At 49.5% G+C, this 23,325-nt stretch overlaps 1 protein-coding gene across 3 annotated transcripts in view; it reads right to left on the bottom strand.

Annotated features, from left to right (window-relative positions):
- Positions 1 to 512: 512 nt before the first annotated feature.
- The window catches only part of LOC106590443 (phospholipid-transporting ATPase IB), a 126,820-nt gene continuing 104,007 nt past the window's right edge, over positions 513 to 23,325 (bottom strand). For all 3 annotated transcript variants that reach the window (XM_014181490.3, XM_014181492.3, XM_045710739.2), the window contains 5 exons: positions 22,254 to 22,361; positions 12,203 to 12,291; positions 10,161 to 10,265; positions 4,588 to 4,682; positions 513 to 2,585 (listed from right to left, as the gene is read on the bottom strand). In XM_014181490.3, coding sequence (XP_014036965.2) covers positions 2,491 to 2,585; positions 4,588 to 4,682; positions 10,161 to 10,265; positions 12,203 to 12,291; positions 22,254 to 22,361 — 492 coding nt within the window. In that variant the 3' untranslated portion in view covers positions 513 to 2,490. The remainder of the gene's footprint in view (positions 2,586 to 4,587; positions 4,683 to 10,160; positions 10,266 to 12,202; positions 12,292 to 22,253; positions 22,362 to 23,325) is intronic.

The following is a 23,325-nucleotide window of genomic DNA, read 5'->3' as shown; positions in this document are numbered from 1 at the left end:
GCCAGGCTGGAGGTGGAGCAAGGCTGCAGGCTGGAGGTGGAGCAAGGCTGGAGGTGGAGCAAGGCTGCAGGCTGGAGGTGGAGCCAGGCTGGAGGTGGAGCCAGGCTGCGGGCTGGAGGTGGAGCAAGGCTGCAGGCTGGAGGTGGAGCCAGGCTGGGAGACATCCAAGAAGGTGGGTGTGGCATCCCCATGCTTCTTCACACTGATCAGGGACAGGAGTTTAACGGTGATGCTAACAGGACGTGGCTGGCTTGTACAGCATTCACAGCTTACATTCAGAATGTATATTCGTTCACATTCCACCTCTCTCTGTGAAACTGGCCGTAGGTTTACTATTCTGAGTGTTCATCTCGTTCTCCTTCAACATGCTCTTAGCCTTCAATCACCTTGGGAATTTATTTACCCTACCCTCATGTCACAATGTTTTCATTGATCAAGAAACCTAAACTGCCTACTCTATCCTGCAGAACAAAAGTTCAGATTTAGTAAGTAAAAGTCAAGAAGCATTTAAATCACTGATTGATTATATTTAATGATTACATCTGAAATGTAGTAAAGTTCCCTGACCCTTGCATTCCTTCCCTGAAGTGTCCTTAACACAGTTTACAAACACCACAACACATAGGGTTGAAACCAACTACATTCTGCAGAATATTTATTGAAATGTTAACTATGTGGACTCCAATATAGTGCTTATGAACCCTAACATATGTGAAGTATATGTAGCACCTGTTATTAGTTCACATCATGGAATATCCCTTTTGCATCCAGCCTATAGTCCAGTATGAGATAGATAGATAGATAATATATTATCTATCTATCTATCAAGGAGCAGAAACACAGATATGAAAAGAGAAAGACAGAGACACAAGTCCATTTATTCAACAACAAAAGAAGTCCATAGATGAATTGAGAACCCAACAAACTGCTACAAACTAGGCTGCTGCTGACCTGACCTCCTGGGGGCGACAGCCAGGATTCGCAGGAATCACAGGAGCGCCACTATACAACAGAAAACAGATTCAACCGAGCAGGTAGAAGAGACGTACCGCAGATGAGAGGGGGGAGAGATATGAGGTCGCTGAGCCAGAAAGGTAGGTGGGGGTCCTTGTAGAGTAGTGGTCAGTATGGGTGGGGGTCCTTGTAGAGTAGTGGTCAGTATGGGTGGGGGTCCTTGTAGAGTAGTGGTCAGTATGGGTGGGGGTCCTTGTAGAGTAGTGGTCAGTATGGGTGGGGGTCCTTGTAGAGTAGTGGTCAGTATGGGTGGGGGTCCTTGTAGAGTCAAGTGGTCAGTATGGGTGGGGGTCCTTGTAGAGTAGTGGTCAGTATGGGTGGGGGTCCTTGTAGAGTAGTGGTCAGTATGGGTGGGGGTCCTTGTAGAGTAGTGGTCAGTATGGGTGGGGGTCCTTGTAGAGTAGTGGTCAGTATGGGTGGGGGTCCTTGTAGAGTAGTGGTCAGTATGGATGGGGGTCCTTGTAGAGTCAAGTGGTCAGTATGGGTGGGGGTCCTTGTAGAGTAGTGGTCAGTATGGATGGGGGTCCTTGTAGAGTCAAGTGGTCAGTATGGGTGGGGGTCCTTGTAGAGTAGTGGTCAGTATGGATGGGGGTCCTTGTAGAGTCAAGTGCTCAGTATGGGTGGGGGTCCTTGTAGAGTAGTGGTCAGTATGGGTGGGGGTCCTTGTAGAGTCAAGTGGTCAGTATGGATGGGGGTCCTTGTAGAGTAGTGGTCAGTATGGGTGGGGGTCCTTGTAGAGTAGTGGTCAGTATGGGTGGGGGTCCTTGTAGAGTAGTGGTCAGTATGGGTGGGGGTTCCCCCTCAGTGGCATCTCTGTGATCTTTGGCAGTGGGGCTGTGGGGCTCTCTTCTCTTCAGCTCTCAGAGAGGAATTCCTCCTGGGCCAGTATATGTTCAGTATTTATTTCAAAGTGCCCCTCCTCCTCCTTCCTTCCCCCGTCTCCCATCGTCACGGTAATGACGGATGAGCTAAACCCCGGCTCAGGAGAGAGAGATGAGAGGGAGTGTAGCCACACACACACACACACACACGAGGGGAGATACATACAGTAGCACAGACAAGTGCAGACATACACACGGACAAAGACACACTGATGTGTAAACTAAACCCAGTCCATGCTATAATTAGATACACATTACAGTCTCTGTGGTTGATTTATTATGTCTGTTTGTGTGGTTGTGCTTACTCGTGCCTGTGTGTCTGCTCTATGGGTGTGTGTGTGTGTATGTGAGTAAGCAAGAGCGGAGACCAGTTTGGGCAGTACAGACGGGTCTGGTCCCTTCCCTTTAGTCAGTGTTTCATGCCGAGCAACGGCCTCCAGGGGTCAAGGTCCCAGGTCAAAGTCAGTATAAGTTCCAATAAGGCCACAGCAGGGCCCTCAGCATCAGTCTGTCTCCGCTGTTGCCTGGGAAACCATTGCCAAGAGCCCCGTAGCCAGGTGGGCCGGGGGCGGGACGGTGGGGGTGAGGGGGTGAGCTAGACACTGGGCCGTTGGCGGGTGGTGTCGTAGGATCGACACACCTGGGACTGAGACACCACCCCATGTTCCTCCTGGGAGAAGGCATAGCCATCTAGAGAGATGGAGATGAGAGATGGCGAGAAAAGGAGAGAGAGCGAGAGAGATATGGAGAGAGAGAGCGAGAGAGATATGGAGAGAGAGAGAGAGAGAGAGCGATATGGAGAGAGATACAGTAAGTACACACCTGTATTGTCACCTACCTAGACAGTATATTATATGACCTAGACAGTAAATTATATTTCCTAGAAAGTATATTACAGTGAGAGAAAAAAGTATTTGATTCCCTGCTGATTTTGTACGTTTGCCCACTGACAAAGAAATTATCAGTCTATAATTTTAATGGTAGGTTTATTTGAACAGTGAGAGACAGAAAAAAATAAAATAAAATCCAGAAAAACACATGTCAAAAATGTTATAAAATGATTTGCATTATAATGAGGGAAATAAGTATTTGACCCATCTGCAAAACATGACTTAGTACTTGGTGGCAAAACCCTTGTTGGCAATCACAGAGGTCAGACGTTTCTTGTAGTTGGCCACCAGGTTTGCACACATCTCAGGAGGGATGTTGTCCCACTCCTCTTTGCAGATCTTCTCCAAGTCATTAAGGTTTCGAGGCTGACGTTTGGCAACTCGAACCTTCAGCTCCCTCCACAGATTTTCTATGGGATTAAGGTCTGGAGACTGGCTAGGCCACTCCAGGACCTTAATGTGCTCCTTCTTGAGCCACTCCTTTGTTGCCTTGGCCGTGTGTTTTCGGTCATTGTCATGCTGGAATACCCATCCACGACCCATTTTCAATGCCCTGGCTGAGGGAAGGAGGTTCTCACCCAAGATTTGACGGTACATGGCCCCGTCCATCGTCCCTTTGATGCGGTGAAGTTGTCCTGTCCCCTGAGCAGAAAAACACCCCCAAAGCATAATGTTTCCACCTCCATGTTTGACGGTGGGGATGGTATTCTTGGGGTCATAGGCAGCATTCCTCCTCCTCCAAACACGGCGAGTTGAGTTGATGCCAAAGAGCTCCATTTTGTTCTCATCTGACCACAACACTTTCACCCAGTTGTCCTCTGAATCATTCAGATGTTCATTGGCAAACTTCAGACGGGAATGTATATGTGCTTTCTTGAGCAGGGGGACCTTGTGGGCACTGCAGGACTTCAGTCCTTCACAGCGTAGTGTGTTACCAATTGTTTTCTTGGTGACTATGGTCCCAGCTGCCTTGAGATCATTGGCAAGATCCTCCAGTGTAGTTCTGGGCTGATTCCTCACCGTTCTCATGATCATTGCAACGCCACGAGGTGAGATCTTGCATGGAGCCCCAGGCCGAGGGAGATTGACAGTTATTTTGTGTTTCTTCCATTTGCGAATAATCGCACCAAATGTTGTCACCTTCTCACCAAACTGCTTGGCGATGGTCTTGTAGCTCATTCCAGCCTTTGTAGGTCTACAGTCTTGTCCCTGACATCCTTGGAGAGCTCTTTGGTCTTGGCCATGGTGGAGAGTTTGGAATCTGATTGATTGATTGCTTCTGTGGACAGGTGTCTTTTATACAGGTAACAAACTGAGATTAGGAGCACTCCCTTTAAGAGTGTGCTCCTAATCTCAGCTCGTTACCTGTATAAAAGACACCTGGGAGCCAGAAATCTTTCTGATTGAGAGGGGGTCAAATACTTATTTCCCTCATTAAAATGCAAATCAATTTCTAACATTTTTGACATGCGTTTTTCAGGATTTTCTTGTTGTTATTCTGTCTCTCACTGTTCAAATAAACCTACCATTAAAATTATAGACTGATCATTTCTTTGTCAGTGGGCAAACGTACAAAATCAGCAGGGGATCAAATACTTTTTCCCCCTCACTGTATATTACCTAGACAGTATATTATATGTCCTAGAAAGTATATTATATGTTCTAGAAAGTATATTATATTACCTAGACAGTATATTACCTAGACAGTATATTATATTACCTACAAAAAGTATATTAACTGTATACAGGGAATGAATACAAGTTGCCGAGGCCAGGACAGCGACAAGGACAGGGATACTCACGGGACACGTTGCTCTGCTGCACAGAGTTTTTGCACCCCACATTGGAGGGTGTTTTCCTAAAGACCCGGGTCAACAGGTGGGCACGCTCGTTCAGACTGGAGGGGAGGAGACAGACAGGTCAGTCCACCAATCACAGAACACACAAACACTCAGTGACAGATCACAGCACCAATCACCCGGGAGACTCTCTGTTACTGACAGGTTAACACGACCAACAGGATAGGTGGAAGTTCTACTCAGGAGACTAGTTGTGACCTAATACTTTCAGAAGCCTTCATTTCCTGAATGTCACTGACTTGTTACACTAGACGTACAGTGTGAGATGCTCATATTCATTCAATGAAACCTGGTCATAAGCAGCTCAGGTCCGCTCTGGTTCCATGTTCAACATAACGCTCACATCCCAGAACACTCGATAACGTGGGACGCGCTCTGCTCGTGCTGGCCAAAAGTTACTTGTCCAGTGTAGCAGGAAAAAAAACTACTGTGTTCCTGATTACCCCAGTGTAGCTCCTATGTCAGCCTGTTTGATTACCCCAGTGTAGCTCCTATGTCAGCCTGTTTGATTACCCCAGTGTAGCTCCTATGTCAGCCTGTTTGATTACCCCAGTGTAGCTCCTATGTCAGCATGTTTGATTACCCCAGTGTAGCTCCTATGTCAGCCTGTTTGATTACCCCAGTGTAGCTCCTATGTCAGCCTGTTTGACTACCCCAGTGTAGCTCCTATGTCAGCCTGTTTGACTACCCCAGTGTAGCTCCTATGTCAGCCTGTTTGACTACCCCAGTGTAGCTCCTATGTCAGCCTGTTTGATTACCCCAGTGTAGCTCCTATGTCAGCCTGTTTGACTACCCCAGTGTAGCTCCTATGTCAGCCTGTTTGACTACCCCAGTGTAGCTCCTATGTCAGCCTGTTTGATTACCCCAGTGTAGCTCCTATGTCAGCCTGTTTGATTACCCCAGTGTAGCTCCTATGTCAGCCTGTTTGATTACCCCAGTGTAGCTCCTATGTCAGCCTGTTTGATTACCCCAGTGTAGCTCCTATGTCAGCCTGTTTGACTACCCCAGTGTAGCTCCTATGTCAGCCTGTTTGATTACCCCAGTGTAGCTCCTATGTCAGCCTGTTTGATTACCCCAGTGTAGCTCCTATGTCAGCCTGTTTGATTACCCCAGTGTAGCTCCTATGTCAGCCTGTTTGATTACCCCAGTGTAGCTCCTATGTCAGCCTGTTTGATTACCCCAGTGTAGCTCCTATGTCAGCCTGTTTGATTACCCCAGTGTAGCTCCTATGTCAGCCTGTTTGACTACCCCAGTGTAGCTCCTATGTCAGCCTGTTTGATTACCCCAGTGTAGCTCCTATGTCAGCCTGTTTGACTACCCCAGTGTAGCTCCTATGTCAGCCTGTTTGATTACCCCAGTGTAGCTCCTATGTCAGCCTGTTTGATTACCCCAGTGTAGCTCCTATGTCAGCCTGTTTGATTACCCCAGTGTAGCTCCTATGTCAGCCTGTTTGATTACCCCAGTGTAGCTCCTATGTCAGCCTGTTTGACTACCCCAGTGTAGCTCCTATGTCAGCCTGTTTGATTACCCCAGTGTAGCTCCTATGTCAGCCTGTTTGATTACCCCAGTGTAGCTCCTATGTCAGCCTGTTTGATTACCGAGTGTAGCTCCTATGTCAGCCTGTTTGATTACCCCAGTGTAGCTCCTATGTCAGCCTGTTTGACTACCCCAGTGTAGCTCCTATGTCAGCCTGTTTGACTACCCCAGTGTAGCTCCTATGTCAGCCTGTTTGACTACCCCAGTGTAGCTCCTATGTCAGCCTGTTTGACTACCCCAGTGTAGCTCCTATGTTAGCCTGTTTGATTACCCCAGTGTAGCTCCTATGTCAGCCTGTTTGATTACCCCAGTGTAGCTCCTATGTCAGCCTGTTTGACTACCCCAGTGTAGCTCCTATGTCAGCCTGTTTGACTACCCTAGTGTAGCTCCTATGTCAGCCTGTTTGATTACCCCAGTGTAGCTCCTATGTCAGCCTGTTTGATTACCCCAGTGTAGCTCCTATGTCAGCCTGATTGATTACCCCAGTGTAGCTCCTATGTCAGCCTGTTTGACTACCCCAGTGTAGCTCCTATGTCAGCCTGTTTGATTACCCCAGTGTAGCTCCTATGTCAGCCTGTTTGATTACCCCAGTGTAGCTCCTATGTCAGCCTGTTTGATTACCCCAGTGTAGCTCCTATGTCAGCCTGTTTGATTACCCCAGTGTAGCTCCTATGTCAGCCTGTTTGATTACCCCAGTGTAGCTCCTATGTCAGCCTGTTTGATTACCGAGTGTAGCTCCTATGTCAGCCTGTTTGATTTCCCCAGTGTAGCTCCTATGTTAGCCTGTTTGATTACCCCAGTGTAGCTCCTATGTCAGCCTGTTTGACTACCCCAGTGTAGCTCCTATGTCAGCCTGTTTGATTACCCCAGTGTAGCTCCTATGTTAGCCTGTTTGATTACCCCAGTGTAGCTCCTATGTCAGCCTGTTTGACTACCCCAGTGTAGCTCCTATGTCAGCATGTTTGTGCTATCATGCCAACTCTTTGTCTGTCACTAATTGTCATGCCAATGACAGCAAGGGAGTTGGCACTGGCAAGAGCACAAACAAATCTGGGACCAGGCTATCATTTCCTCGTCTCCTTTCCTTTATGGACACATATAGGTGAAAAGACTAAATCTGTTTCCACCATATTGCTAAGACCTTTCAGACCTTCAGATCTGTGGTCTTGAAGGAAAGAGAGAAGTGAGAATAGATTATCTAGTTCTATTAGGGTTGAAGAAGTCAGTCTGGCATCCACCCCTGCCTAGACCTGACCCCAAGTTAAGTATACTTTTTGATGTGACGACCAGAGTCATAGCTGATAGGGTAGAGTCTAGGCCAGGGGCGGGCAAACTTTTTGGCTCGAGGGCCATATTAGGATTTTGACATTCAACAGAGGGACGCATTTTTTGGGGGACCAATTGTTTGTTAAAATCAATTTGCATGGGCCTCCCGAGTGGCGCAGCGATCTAAGGCGTCACTACAGACCCGGGTTCGATCCCAGGCTGTGTCACAGCTGGCCGTGACTGGGAGACCCATGAGGCGGCGCACAATTGGCCCAGCGTTGTCTGGGTTAGGAGAGGGTTTGGCAGGTCGAAATTTCCTTGTCCCATCGCACTCTAGCGACTCCTGCGGCGGGCCGGGCGCATGCACACTGACACGGTTGCCAGGTGCACGGTGTTTCCTCCGACACATTGGTGCAGCTGGCTTCTGGGTTAAGCGGGCGTTGTGTGAAGAAGCAGTGCGGCTCGGTTGGGTTGTGTTTCGGGGGACGCACGGCTCTCGACCTTCACCTCTCCCCAGTCCGTACGGGAGATGCAGAAATGGGACAAGACTGTAACTACCAATTGGATACCACGAAATTGGGGAGAAAAAGGGGATGAGGGGGGCCATACTTTGCCCCCCCCCCCCGGTCTAGGCATATGTCTTAGCTGGTACTGAAGAGCAGATTGACATTCAGTTAATCCAATCAAATCTCATTATGTGACTGACACTATTTTTCCAGACAACACACCATCGCTCCTCTACCCCAATGACCAAAATAACCAGCCCCATTCCTGCCCTCGTTAACACACACACGCATGCATTCTCACTCACATGCAAACTCACACACACACAATCCCCCAGCCTTCCTCTCTCTCAATCCTCCTCATTCCCATCTTCTTCCTCCTCATCACTAATGGCAACGCTAAACATTCTGATAACAGTCTGTATCCAAATGGAACAGATTGTTTCCTCCTAATAGAATGCTTTTACAGGATGCTCCCAGATTGTCTAATTCCGCTGTGGAACACGGTAGGTTACTTCTCTAGATCAGTCAGCCAATAAGGCCTTATATCATCACATGAGATGGGTTTCCCTAGCACTGGGCACGGGCCCTGATTTGATCCACAGAGTGTGTGGACCGGGGCCAGCCTCCCCAAGGTCACACTTCTGAGCAAGCAGCTGGGACCCGCTCCTTATGGTACCACAGGGAACCTCGAACTGGCGTGTTTGGCAAAGCCTGAAATAAGGTTTTGCAACCGTATCATTCGCCAAAGAAAATGAGGTCTGCTAAATGAATAATAAGGTGAATGATTGAAGAATGAATGGATAGACGAACACATGAATAAATAAACATAGAAATAGCACATATTTAAACTATGACTGAATCCTGCTGCATGTCGGCCCCTGTACTGTCACTGTCTGGAAGGGCATTGAGACTTCAAACAGTCCAAGGATGCGCCACATCTAAATACTTCCCCAGAGAAACTTTGGTCCTCTACCTTTCCCACCCCCACCCTCGTCCCAACCCTCTCCCGTTAGGAAATACAAATACAGATGTGTGCGTTTCTCCTCCGTTCCTCTCTGAAACTCCTCCGCAGTGTTATCCATGGTCGTTGCTGGGGCCCCTCCTGGTTCCTACCCATGTTTGGGAGCAGGTTTAGCCCAGGACAAGGCCCTCACCTCAGGGCTAGGGAAGGCTGTGTGCGTCCCCTGTCCAAAAACAATGCCCTGCCTCCCTTCCCCTCCCCTCCCTGAGCACCTCCTCGCGCCAGCTCTGTCCAAGCCAGTTCTCTGCTCTGGACTGGATTGTTAGCCTAGCCGTCTCACTGGATGATTGAGGACTATTGTTCCTGCCCAAAGCCCACCAAAGAGCCCCATCCCCAGCCAATATCCCACATAACAGCCCCTCAAATGGCCCAACCTCAGTCTTCACTCTCCCACTCCATTTCTCAACCTAATACGTCCAATGTTCTAAACCCCATCTAACGTTTTCCACCCCGAGCTGTTCTACTCTTATGACAGATATGACTAGAAACACACAATACAAACTAACACAAACGGCTCTCTCTAAAACACAACCACAGAAGCTACAGTACACCCAGTCCACACACCCAGTCCTTACAGCAGTGGAAACCTGTCCACTTCCAGACTCGAGAGAATCAAATGGAGGGATACAAAAAAAGATGGAGAAAGAAAAGAAAAACATAACATGAGTATTGAGGTGGGTGAGTGAGAGAGATGAGGGGAAGAAAGGGATCACTCCACACACAGGTCAGAGGTCACACAGTGAGACAGGTCAAACCAAGCCAAGGTGATATCTCTGTGTGTGTGTGTGTGTGTGTGTGTGTGTGGGCGTCTGTGCCCTGAGCTGTGGGACTAGGGGACCTCAGCTTTGGCCTTGTGGATGGGTCAACCAGGTTACCAAGAGGTTACCAAGAGTTTACCAAGAGTTTACCAAGAGTTTACCAAGAGGTTAGAGGGCCATGGTTACAGCACTGTTCTTCTCTCATACAAAACAGTCATATAAACACTAGGACATAAATCATAATAAACACACACATTAATCTTACAGACTCGTAACAAAATCTTTGAAGGGTGTTTCCCCTCAGTCCAAGGAATTATCATGATCTCTGATACAGCCTGAAAATGATATTAACTATGTCACAGTAAATTCTGTAGAGCTGTGTCTGTGTCCTCCCAACTGTGATCCCATGATGCAGTGTGTGTGTGTGACCTGCGTCCACTGGCGTCTCGGAGCACAGAGGCCCCCGGGTCAACAGCCCTGGCCTCCAGCTCCTGGACCTCTTCTAGAAGAGACTTCTGCACAGTGCGACGACCCCTACAACACATTCACAGGGTTATGTTGCTTATTAGTCCCACAAGGATTTCACTGTTTCTTTGGTGATATCTGCGAGCAAAAAGGCTTGATTTTGCTGCAGCAATTCTGATTTAACCATTTTATGCAGTAAAAGTGATGGTGATTGGTTAAAATTGTCCTCTTTTTGTAGTGTGATGATCAGACAGTTTTAAGTGACTAATAATTAGACGATTGGTCAGTTTCGCTAGTCCTTGAGGGGAATGGTTGATTCTGCTCAAATAATCTGTGTTCACTAAATCGCAAAATCCTGGAGGGACTGTGTTTTCCACATACATGTAGGAGTATTTATTGAAATGTGACTTTTTTAATGTTTATATAATATGCATGTGTGTGTTTTAGAATGTCTGTGTATTGCTTTGGGTGGTAAATACAGTGCATTCAGACACCTTGACTTTTCCCACATTTTGTTACGTTACAGCCTTATTCTAAAATTGATTAAAACTATTTTTTTCATCAATCTACACACAATAACCTATTATGTTTGCAAATGTATAAAAATATCATATTTACATAAGTATTCAAATCCTTTACTCAGTACTTTGTTGAAGCACCTTTGGCAGCGATTACAGCCTCGAGTCTTCTTGGGTGTGACGCTACAAGCTTTGCACACCTGTATTTGGGGAGTTTCTCTCATTCTTCTCTGCAGATCGTCTCAAGCTCTGTCAGGTTGGATAGGGAGCGTCGCTGCACAGCTATTTTCAGGTATCTTCAGAGATGTTAGATTGGGTTCAAGTCCTGGCTCCGGCTGGGCCACTCAGGGACATTCAGAGACTTGTCCCAAAGCCACCGCGTTTTCTTGGCTGTGAGCTTAGGGTCGTTCTCCTGTTAGAAGGTGAACCTTCGCCCCAGTCTGAGGTCCTGAGTGCTCTGGAGCAGGTTTTCATCAAGTCCCTGCCACTGAAAAACATCCCCACAGCATGATGCTGCCACCACAATGCTTCACCATAGGGATGGTGCCAGGTTTCCTCCAGATGTGACTCTTGGCATTCAGGCCAAAGAGTTCAGTCTTGGTTTCATCAGACCAGTGTAGCTTGTTTCTCATGGTCTGAGAGTCCTTTAGGTGCCTTTTGGCAAACTCCAAGCGGGCTGTCATGTGCCTTTTACTGAGGAGTGGCTTCCGTCTGGACACTCTACCATAAAGGCCTGATTGGTTGAATGCCGCAGAGATGGTTGTCCTTCTGGAAGTTTCTCCCATCTCCACAGAGGAACTCTGGAGCTCTGTCAGAGTGACCATAGGGTTCTTGGTCATCTCCCTGACCAAGGCCCTTCTCCCCTGATTGCTCAGTTTGGCCAGGTGGCCAGCTCTAGGAATAGTCTTGGTGGTTCAAAACTTCTTCCATTTAAGAATGAGGGAGGCCACTGTGTTCTTGGGGACCTTCAATGCTGCAGAAATATTTTGGTACCCTTCCCCAGATCTGTGCCTCGATACAATCCTGTCTCGGAGCTCTACGGACAATTCCTTCGACCTCATGGCTTGGTTTTTGCTCTGATGTGCACTGTCAACTGTGTGACCTTATATAGACAGGTGTGTGCCTTTCCAAATCATGTCCAATCAATTGAATTTACCACAGGTGTGTCCAATCAAGTTGTAGAAACATCTCAAGGATGATCAACGGAAACAGGATGCACCTGAGCTCAATTTCAAGTCTCATAGCAAAGGGTCTGAATACTTATGCAAATAAGGTATTTCTGTTGTTTTTTTTAATAAATGTGCAGAAATGTCTAAAAACGTGTTTTGACTTTGTCGTTATGGGGTATTGTGTGTCGATTGATGAGGAATTAGATTTATTTAATCCATTTTAGAATAAGGCTGTAATGTAACAAAATGTGTTTACCTGTTCATACGCATGTATGTATTGATTTTGATTGTACATATGCAGTGTAAGTGTGTTACTCACGCGTTCCAGGCAAAGTCTTTGAGTAGACAGGCTGCTGGCACCAGGACCAGCCCCAGCCAGAAGTGCCAGCAGCGCATCACCCTGTCAGCCTGCAACACACACACACACACACCACGTCAACATCACACACACAACGTCAACATCACACACAACGTCAACATCACACACACACACACCACGTCAACATCACACACACACACACACACACCACACACACAACGTCAACATCACACACACAACGTCAACATACACACACACACAATCGCACACACAAAGTCAACATCTCACACACACACACGCAACGTCACCACACACACACAACGTCAACACAACACACACACAACGTCAACACAACACACACACACACGTCAACACACACGTCAACACACACAACATCAACATAACACACACAATGTCAACATAACACACCACATCAACATAACACACCCACACACATCAACATAACACACCCACACACACAATCAACATAACACACACACACACAACATTCCAGCAACAAGTTAGACAGATACTCTTCATTGAGTAACTACAGGGGTCTCCTCCCTCTGTCATCCAGCTGCAGTCACTCGCGTTGACCTCTGACCTCTAACCCTGACTCTAGGGGTTAATCATCCACTCAACTTCTGTCTCTCTACCTCTCAATCAGCTGCATCTTCCTTTCTATCTCTCCACTCAGATTCTCTCCATCTGTATGTATTTTTCTTTATTCATCTCTGCCTGTTGTCCACCTTTAGGCCCCCCCACTCTCCCCTCTCTCTTTGTCTTTCTACAAGGTATCCATTTCTGCCACCATATGCTGAATACCAGTAAGAGTTAGCTGAATATGCCCTGGCAACGAAGCCCATCTCTCTACTATACTACATGAATACAACTGGACACTGTGCTGTAGTCCATGTTGTACTGACTAACTAGCTACATCCTTAGTCGCTGTTATGAGGCTGTAGTTCAGAGATGGTCAGAGATAGAGACAGACACAGCTGACAGTCCCAGGAATATTCTCCGGACTGAATCGGAAACCCATTATGAAACATTCCCTGTGATAGCTGGAAACACCCAGAGACGCTCAAACTACACACACACACGCACACACACACACACATTCCCTGTCTGACACACACCCACAGACAACCGGACAGACTGTCAGTCTCCGAGTAACACCTCCACATATACGAACATACACACAAACACACATTATCTGTCTGTCAAAACCCCAAGACACACACAGACACGGTCTCCGACAAACACCAAGACACACACAGACACGGTCTCCGACAAACACCAAGACACACACAGACACGGTCTCCGACAAACACCAAGACACACACAGACACGGTCTCCGACAAACACCAACACACACAGACACGGTCTCCGACAAACACCAAACACACACAGACACGGTCTCCGACAAACACCAACACACACAGACACGGTCTCCGACAAACACCAACACACACAGACACGGTCTCCGACAAACACCAGACACACACAGACACGGTCTCCGACAAACACCAAGACACACACAGACACGGTCTCCGACAAACACCAAGACACACACAGACACGGTCTCCGACAAACACCAAGACACACACAGACACGGTCTCCGACAAACACCAAGACACACACAGACACGGTCTCCGACAAACACCAAACACACACAGACACGGTCTCCGACAAACACCAAGACACACACAGACACGGTCTCCGACAAACACCAAGACACACACAGACACGGTCTCCGACAAACACCAAGACACACACAGACACGGTCTCCGACAAACACCAAGACACACACAGACACGGTCTCCGACAAACACCAAGACACACACAGACACGGTCTCCGACAAACACCAAGCACACACACGGTCTCCGACAAACACCAAGACACACACAGACACGGTCTCCGACAAACACCAACACACACAGACACGGTCTCCGACAAACACCAAGACACACACAGACACGGTCTCCGACAAACACCAACACACACAGACACGGTCTCCGACAAACACCAAGACACACACAGACACGGTCTCCGACAAACACCAAGACACACACAGACACGGTCTCCGACAAACACCAACACACACAGACACGGTCTCCGACAAACACCAAGACACACACAGACACGGTCTCCGACAAACACCAAGACACACACAGACACGGTCTCCGACAAACACCAAGACACACACAGACACGGTCTCCGACAAACACCAAGACACACACAGACACGGTCTCCGACAAACACCAAGACACACACAGACACGGTCTCCGACAAACACCAAGACACACACAGACACGGTCTCCGACAAACACCAACACACACAGACACGGTCTCCGACAAACACCAACACACACAGACACGGTCTCCGACAAACACCAACACACACAGACACGGTCTCCGACAAACACCAAGACACACACAGACACGGTCTCCGACAAACACCAACACACACAGACACGGTCTCCGACAAACACCAAGACACACACAGACACGGTCTCCGACAAACACCAAGACACACACAGACACGGTCTCCGACAAACACCAAGACACACACAGACACGGTCTCCGACAAACACCAACACACACACAGACACGGTCTCCGACAAACACCAAGACACACACAGACACGGTCTCCGACAAACACCAAGACACACACAGACACGGTCTCCGACAAACACCAAGACACACACAGACACGGTCTCCGACAAACACCAAGACACACACAGACACGGTCTCCGACAAACACCAAGACACACACAGACACGGTCTCCGACAAACACCAAGACACACACAGACACGGTCTCCGACAAACACCAAGACACACACAGACACGGTCTCCGACAAACACCAAGACACACACAGACACGGTCTCCGACAAACACCAAGACACACACAGACACGGTCTCCGACAAACACCAAGACACACACAGACACGGTCTCCGACAAACACCAAGACACACACAGACACGGTCTCCGACAAACACCAAGACACACACAGACACGGTCTCCGACAAACACCAAGACACACACAGACACGGTCTCCGACAAACACCAAGACACACACAGACACGGTCTCCGACAAACACCAACACACACAGACACGGTCTCCGACAAACACCAAGACACACACAGACACGGTCTCCGACAAACACCAAGACACACACAGACACGGTCTCCGACAAACACCAACACACACAGACACGGTCTCCGACAAACACCAAGACACACACAGACACGGTCTCCGACAAACACCAAGACACACACAGACACGGTCTCCGACAAACACCAAGACACACACAGACACGGTCTCCGACAAACACCAACACACACAGACACGGTCTCCGACAAACACCAACACACACAGACACGGTCTCCGACAAACACCAACACACACAGACACGGTCTCCGACAAACACCAAGACACACACAGACACGGTCTCCGACAAACACCAACACACACACAGACACGGTCTCCGACAAACACCAAGACACACACAGACACGGTCTCCGACAAACACCAAGACACACACAGACACGGTCTCCGACAAACACCAAGACACACACAGACACGGTCTCCGACAAACACCAAGACACACACAGACACGGTCTCCGACAAACACCAACACACACAGACACGGTCTCCGACAAACACCAAGACACACACAGACACGGTCTCCGACAAACACCAAGACACACACAGACACGGTCTCCGACAAACACCAAGACACACACAGACACGGTCTCCGACAAACACCAAGACACACACAGACACGGTCTCCGACAAACACCAAGACACACACAGACACGGTCTCCGACAAACACCAAGACACACACAGACACGGTCTCCGACAAACACCAAGACACACACAGACACGGTCTCCGACAAACACCAAGACACACACAGACACGGTCTCCGACAAACACCAAGACACACACAGACACGGTCTCCGACAAACACCAACACACACAGACACGGTCTCCGACAAACACCAAGACACACACAGACACGGTCTCCGACAAACACCAAGACACACACAGACACGGTCTCCGACAAACACCAAGACACACACAGACACGGTCTCCGACAAACACCAACACACACAGACACGGTCTCCGACAAACACCAAACACACACAGACACGGTCTCCGACAAACACCAACACACACACAGACACGGTCTCCGACAAACACCAAGACACACACAGACACGGTCTCCGACAAACACCAAGACACACACAGACACGGTCTCCGACAAACACCAAGACACACACAGACACGGTCTCCGACAAACACCAAGACACACACAGACACGGTCTCCGACAAACACCAAGCACACACAGACACGGTCTCCGACAAACACCAAGACACACACAGACACGGTCTCCGACAAACACCAAGACACACACAGACACGGTCTCCGACAAACACCAAGACACACACAGACACGGTCTCCGACAAACACCAAGACACACACAGACACGGTCTCCGACAAACACCAAGACACACACAGACACGGTCTCCGACAAACACCAAGACACACACAGACACGGTCTCCGACAAACACCAAACACACACAGACACGGTCTCCGACAAACACCAACACACACAGACACGGTCTCCGACAAACACCAACACACACAGACACGGTCTCCGACAAACACCAAGACACACACAGACACGGTCTCCGACAAACACCAAGACACACACAGACACGGTCTCCGACAAACACCAACACACACAGACACGGTCTCCGACAAACACCAACACACACACAGACACGGTCTCCGACAAACACCAAGACACACACAGACACGGTCTCCGACAAACACCAACACACACAGACACGGTCTCCGACAAACACCAAGACACACACAGACACGGTCTCCGACAAACACCAAGACACACAGACACGGTCTCCGACAAACACCAAGACACACAGACGGTCTCCGACAAACACCAAGACACACACAGACACGGTCTCCGACAAACACCAACACACACAGACACGGTCTCCGACAAACACCAAGACACACACAGACACGGTCTCCGACAAACACCAAGACACACACAGACACGGTCTCCGACAAACACCAAGACACACACAGACACGGTCTCCGACAAACACCAACACACACAGACACGGTCTCCGACAAACACCAACACACACAGACACGGTCTCCGACAAACACCAACACACACAGACACGGTCTCCGACAAACACCAAGACACACACAGACACGGTCTCCGACAAACACCAAGACACACACAGACACGGTCTCCGACAAACACCAAGACACACACAGACACGGTCTCCGACAAACACCAAGACACACACAGACACGGTCTCCGACAAACACCAACACACACAGACACGGTCTCCGACAAACACCAAGACACACACAGACACGGTCTCCGACAAACACCAAGACACACACAGACACGGTCTCCGACAAACACCAAGACACACACAGACACGGTCTCCGACAAACACCAACACACACAGACACGGTCTCCGACAAACACCAACACACACAGACACGGTCTCCGACAAACACCAACACACACAGACACGGTCTCCGACAAACACCAAGACACACACAGACACGGTCTCCGACAAACACCAAGACACACACAGACACGGTCTCCGACAAACACCAAGACACACACAGACACGGTCTCCGACAAACACCAAGACACACACAGACACGGTCTCCGACAAACACCAAGACACACACAGACACGGTCTCCGACAAACACCAACACACACAGACACGGTCTCCGACAAACACCAAGACACACACAGACACGGTCTCCGACAAACACCAAGACACACACAGACACGGTCTCCGACAAACACCAACACACACAGACACGGTCTCCGACAAACACCAAGACACACACAGACACGGTCTCCGACAAACACCAAGACACACACAGACACGGTCTCCGACAAACACCAAGACACACACAGACACGGTCTCCGACAAACACCAACACACACAGACACGGTCTCCGACAAACACCAAGACACACACAGACACGGTCTCCGACAAACACCAAGACACACACAGACACGGTCTCCGACAAACACCAAGACACACACAGACACGGTCTCCGACAAACACCAAGACACACACAGACACGGTCTCCGACAAACACCAAGACACACACAGACACGGTCTCCGACAAACACCAAGACACACACAGACACGGTCTCCGACAAACACCAAGACACACACAGACACGGTCTCCGACAAACACCAACACACACAGACACGGTCTCCGACAAACACCAAGACACACACAGACACGGTCTCCGACAAACACCAACACACACAGACACGGTCTCCGACAAACACCAAGACACACACAGACACGGTCTCCGACAAACACCAAGACACACACAGACACGGTCTCCGACAAACACCAAGACACACACAGACACGGTCTCCGACAAACACCAAGACACACACAGACACGGTCTCCGACAAACACCAAGACACACACAGACACGGTCTCCGACAAACACCAAGACACACACAGACACGGTCTCCGACAAACACCAAGACACACACAGACACGGTCTCCGACAAACACCAAGACACACACAGACACGGTCTCCGACAAACACCAAGACACACACAGACACGGTCTCCGACAAACACCAAGACACACACAGACACGGTCTCCGACAAACACCAAGACACACACAGACACGGTCTCCGACAAACACCAAGACACACACAGACACGGTCTCCGACAAACACCAAGACACACACAGACACGGTCTCCGACAAACACCAAGACACACACAGACACGGTCTCCGACAAACACCAACACACACAGACACGGTCTCCGACAAACACCAAGACACACACAGACACGGTCTCCGACAAACACCAAGACACACACAGACACGGTCTCCGACAAACACCAAGACACACACAGACACGGTCTCCGACAAACACCAACACACACAGACACGGTCTCCGACAAACACCAGACACACACAGACACGGTCTCCGACAAACACCAAGACACACACAGACACGGTCTCCGACAAACACCAACACACACAGACACGGTCTCCGACAAACACCAACACACACAGACACGGTCTCCGACAAACACCAAGACACACAGACACGGTCTCCGACAAACACCAACACACACAGACACGGTCTCCGACAAACACCAAGACACACACAGACACGGTCTCCGACAAACACCAAGACACACACAGACACGGTCTCCGACAAACACCAAGACACACACAGACACGGTCTCCGACAAACACCAAGACACACACAGACACGGTCTCCGACAAACACCAACACACACAGACACGGTCTCCGACAAACACCAAGACACACACAGACACGGTCTCCGACAAACACCAAGACACACACAGACACGGTCTCCGACAAACACCAAGACACACACAGACACGGTCTCCGACAAACACCAAGACACACACAGACACGGTCTCCGACAAACACCAAGACACACACAGACACGGTCTCCGACAAACACCAAGACACACACAGACACGGTCTCCGACAAACACCAACACACACAGACACGGTCTCCGACAAACACCAACACACACAGACACGGTCTCCGACAAACACCAAGACACACAGACACGGTCTCCGACAAACACCAAGACACACACAGACACGGTCTCCGACAAACACCAAGACACACACAGACACGGTCTCCGACAAACACCAAGACACACACAGACACGGTCTCCGACAAACACCAACACACACAGACACGGTCTCCGACAAACACCAAGACACACACAGACACGGTCTCCGACAAACACCAACACACACAGACACGGTCTCCGACAAACACCAAGACACACACAGACACGGTCTCCGACAAACACCAAGACACACACAGACACGGTCTCCGACAAACACCAACACACACAGACACGGTCTCCGACAAACACCAAGACACACACAGACACGGTCTCCGACAAACACCAAGACACACACAGACACGGTCTCCGACAAACACCAACACACACACAGACACGGTCTCCGACAAACACCAAGACACACACAGACACGGTCTCCGACAAACACCAAGACACACACAGACACGGTCTCCGACAAACACCAAGACACACACAGACACGGTCTCCGACAAACACCAAGACACACACAGACACGGTCTCCGACAAACACCAGACACACACAGACACGGTCTCCGACAAACACCAAGACACACACAGACACGGTCTCCGACAAACACCAAGACACACACAGACACGGTCTCCGACAAACACCAAGACACACACAGACACGGTCTCCGACAAACACCAAGACACACACAGACACGGTCTCCGACAAACACCAACACACACAGACACGGTCTCCGACAAACACCAAGACACACACAGACACGGTCTCCGACAAACACCAAGACACACACAGACACGGTCTCCGACAAACACCAAGACACACACAGACACGGTCTCCGACAAACACCAAGACACACACAGACACGGTCTCCGACAAACACCAAGACACACACAGACACGGTCTCCGACAAACACCAACACACACAGACACGGTCTCCGACAAACACCAACACACACACAGACACGGTCTCCGACAAACACCAACACACACACAGACACGGTCTCCGACAAACACCAACACACACAGTCTCCGACAAACACCAAGACACACACAGACACGGTCTCCGACAAACACCAAGACACACACAGACACGGTCTCCGACAAACACCAAGACACACACAGACACGGTCTCCGACAAACACCAAGACACACACAGACACGGTCTCCGACAAACACCAAGACACACACAGACACGGTCTCCGACAAACACCAAGACACACACAGACACGGTCTCCGACAAACACCAACACACACACAGACACGGTCTCCGACAAACACCAAGACACACACAGACACGGTCTCCGACAAACACCAAGACACACACAGACACGGTCTCCGACAAACACCAAGACACACACAGACACGGTCTCCGACAAACACCAAGACACACACAGACACGGTCTCCGACAAACACCAAGACACACACAGACACGGTCTCCGACAAACACCAAGACACACAATTATTAGAAGCGTAGACACAGAGCCCTCAGTGAACAGCCCAGTATTCAGTATTCATCCCTTATGGGAAGATGAATGCAGAGATAGGGGGAGCAAGGGAGAGGTCAGAACGTGTGACGGGGGAAGTGATGCGGAGAACGAGAGGGGCGGGAGAGGTGGGGTGAGGGAGGGATTGCAACGGGGGAGAGAGGTGGGGTGAGGGAGGGATTGCAACGGGAGTGAGGGAGGGGTGAATGTATCTCTCAGTTCCCCAGGTGGACTGAGCAGCTGCAGGGTTATTCACGTCCCTCATTTCTGACACAAATTGAATTAATGGTCTGAAGGGGGCTGACACATCCCCCTCCCTCCCCCTCCCTCCCTCCCCAGCACAGTGGGGTACCACCGCACCAACACACTAGCCCCCTAAAAACCCTCAATCAGGGGGTCCCCCATATGCACACACCCACCCGTCCTCCACCAGCCCTGCCCAGCCAATCCCAGAGTCAACACCTCCAGGGCAGGCCGTAAAAGCCTGGGGCTCGGGTGACGGCGCAGCAGGTGCAGAGGGCCTGCAGAGTGGGCTGGCAGGGTATGAATCTCCCTGGGGCTCCAGCAGTGCTGACATGGAACACCCAGAAGGCCAGCCGCCCTGGCGCCGGGCGTAATGAAGGGTTATTACCCCCCACCATCCCATTACCAAAATGACTGACACGTTTGGGGAGAGCTGGAAAGCACTAAGTCCATATAGAACAGGTCCACAGAGCTGTTTCCAAACTATTATGACATATTTACAGCATGGTCTGAGGGGGGTTTTGGGGCTGACCGCACACCACTACCGGGTACCTCAGCTTTTCAAGCCAACAAGGCACTGTGGATACGGATTCGTTGAACAGAAGAAGAGACAATTTGAACCATGAGGAGGAGGAGACTTGCCTGGCCTTGCATGTCAGGAGCGATGGGGATGGACGGCCAGAAAGCTGAGTAGACAGTGAAGAAGAGCACCCAGAGAATCATACTGCCCCATACTGCCAAGTGGGAGTACTATAGGGAGAAGAGAGGGGGAGAGAGAGAGGGAAGGGAGGAGGAGGACGGGGGAGGGAGGGGGAGAGGGAGTGGACGGGGAGGGGGGGGAGGGGAGGGAGGGGGAGGGAGGAGAGGAGATAGGAAGGGAATAAAATACAGGAAGTGAGGTCACATAGTTAGTTACTGTACATACTGCATATAGACAACCTTGTCGTCCCCTCCTCTCTGTGCCTCTCCCCTTCTCCCCCTCTGTACGCGGCAGTGGTGGAAAAAGTACCCAATTGTCATACTTGAGTAAAAGTATAGATACCGTAATAGAAAGTTACTCAAGTAAAAGTAAAAGTCACCCAGTAAAATACTACTTCAGTAAAAGTCTAAAAGTATTTGGTTCTAAATATACTTAAGTATCAAAAGTAAATGTATAAATCATTTCAAATTCCTTCTAAGCAGACGGCTCCATTTTCTTGTTTTTAAAATGTATGGATAGCCAGGGTCACACTCCCAACACTCAGACATCATTTAGAAAAGATGCATTTGTGTTTAGTGAGTCCACCAGATCAGAGGCAGCAGGGATGACCGTGTGTTGTCTTGATAAGTGTGTGAATTGGACCATTTTCCTGTCCTGCTAAGCATTCAAAATGTAACGAGTACTTTTGGGTGTCAGGTAAAATGTATGGAGTAAAAAAGACATACTTTTCTTTAGGAATGTAGTGAAGTAAAAGTAAAAGTTGTCCAAAATATAAATAGTAAGATAAAGTTCAGATACCCCAAAAAACAACTTAAGTAGTACTTCAAAGTATTTTTACTTAAGTACTTTACACCACTGGTAAGGGGACACTGTGTGAATTCCTATGGGACCCTGCTTCACTACCGGTGGGGGGGGGGGGGGGGACAGCAGAACGAACGGGGGGTGTCAACACCCACCTCTACCCCTCCTCACCGCAGTACGAATGAGCTGAGATGGCTGTAACACATGGCAAGG

Source organism: Salmo salar, chromosome 29 (genome assembly GCF_965601325.2).
Source record: "Salmo salar chromosome 29, fSalSal1, whole genome shotgun sequence".
NCBI lineage: Eukaryota > Metazoa > Chordata > Actinopteri > Salmoniformes > Salmonidae > Salmo > Salmo salar.
Note: the sequence above shows the minus strand (reverse complement) of the source record. Positions and strands in the feature narration are given on the sequence as shown.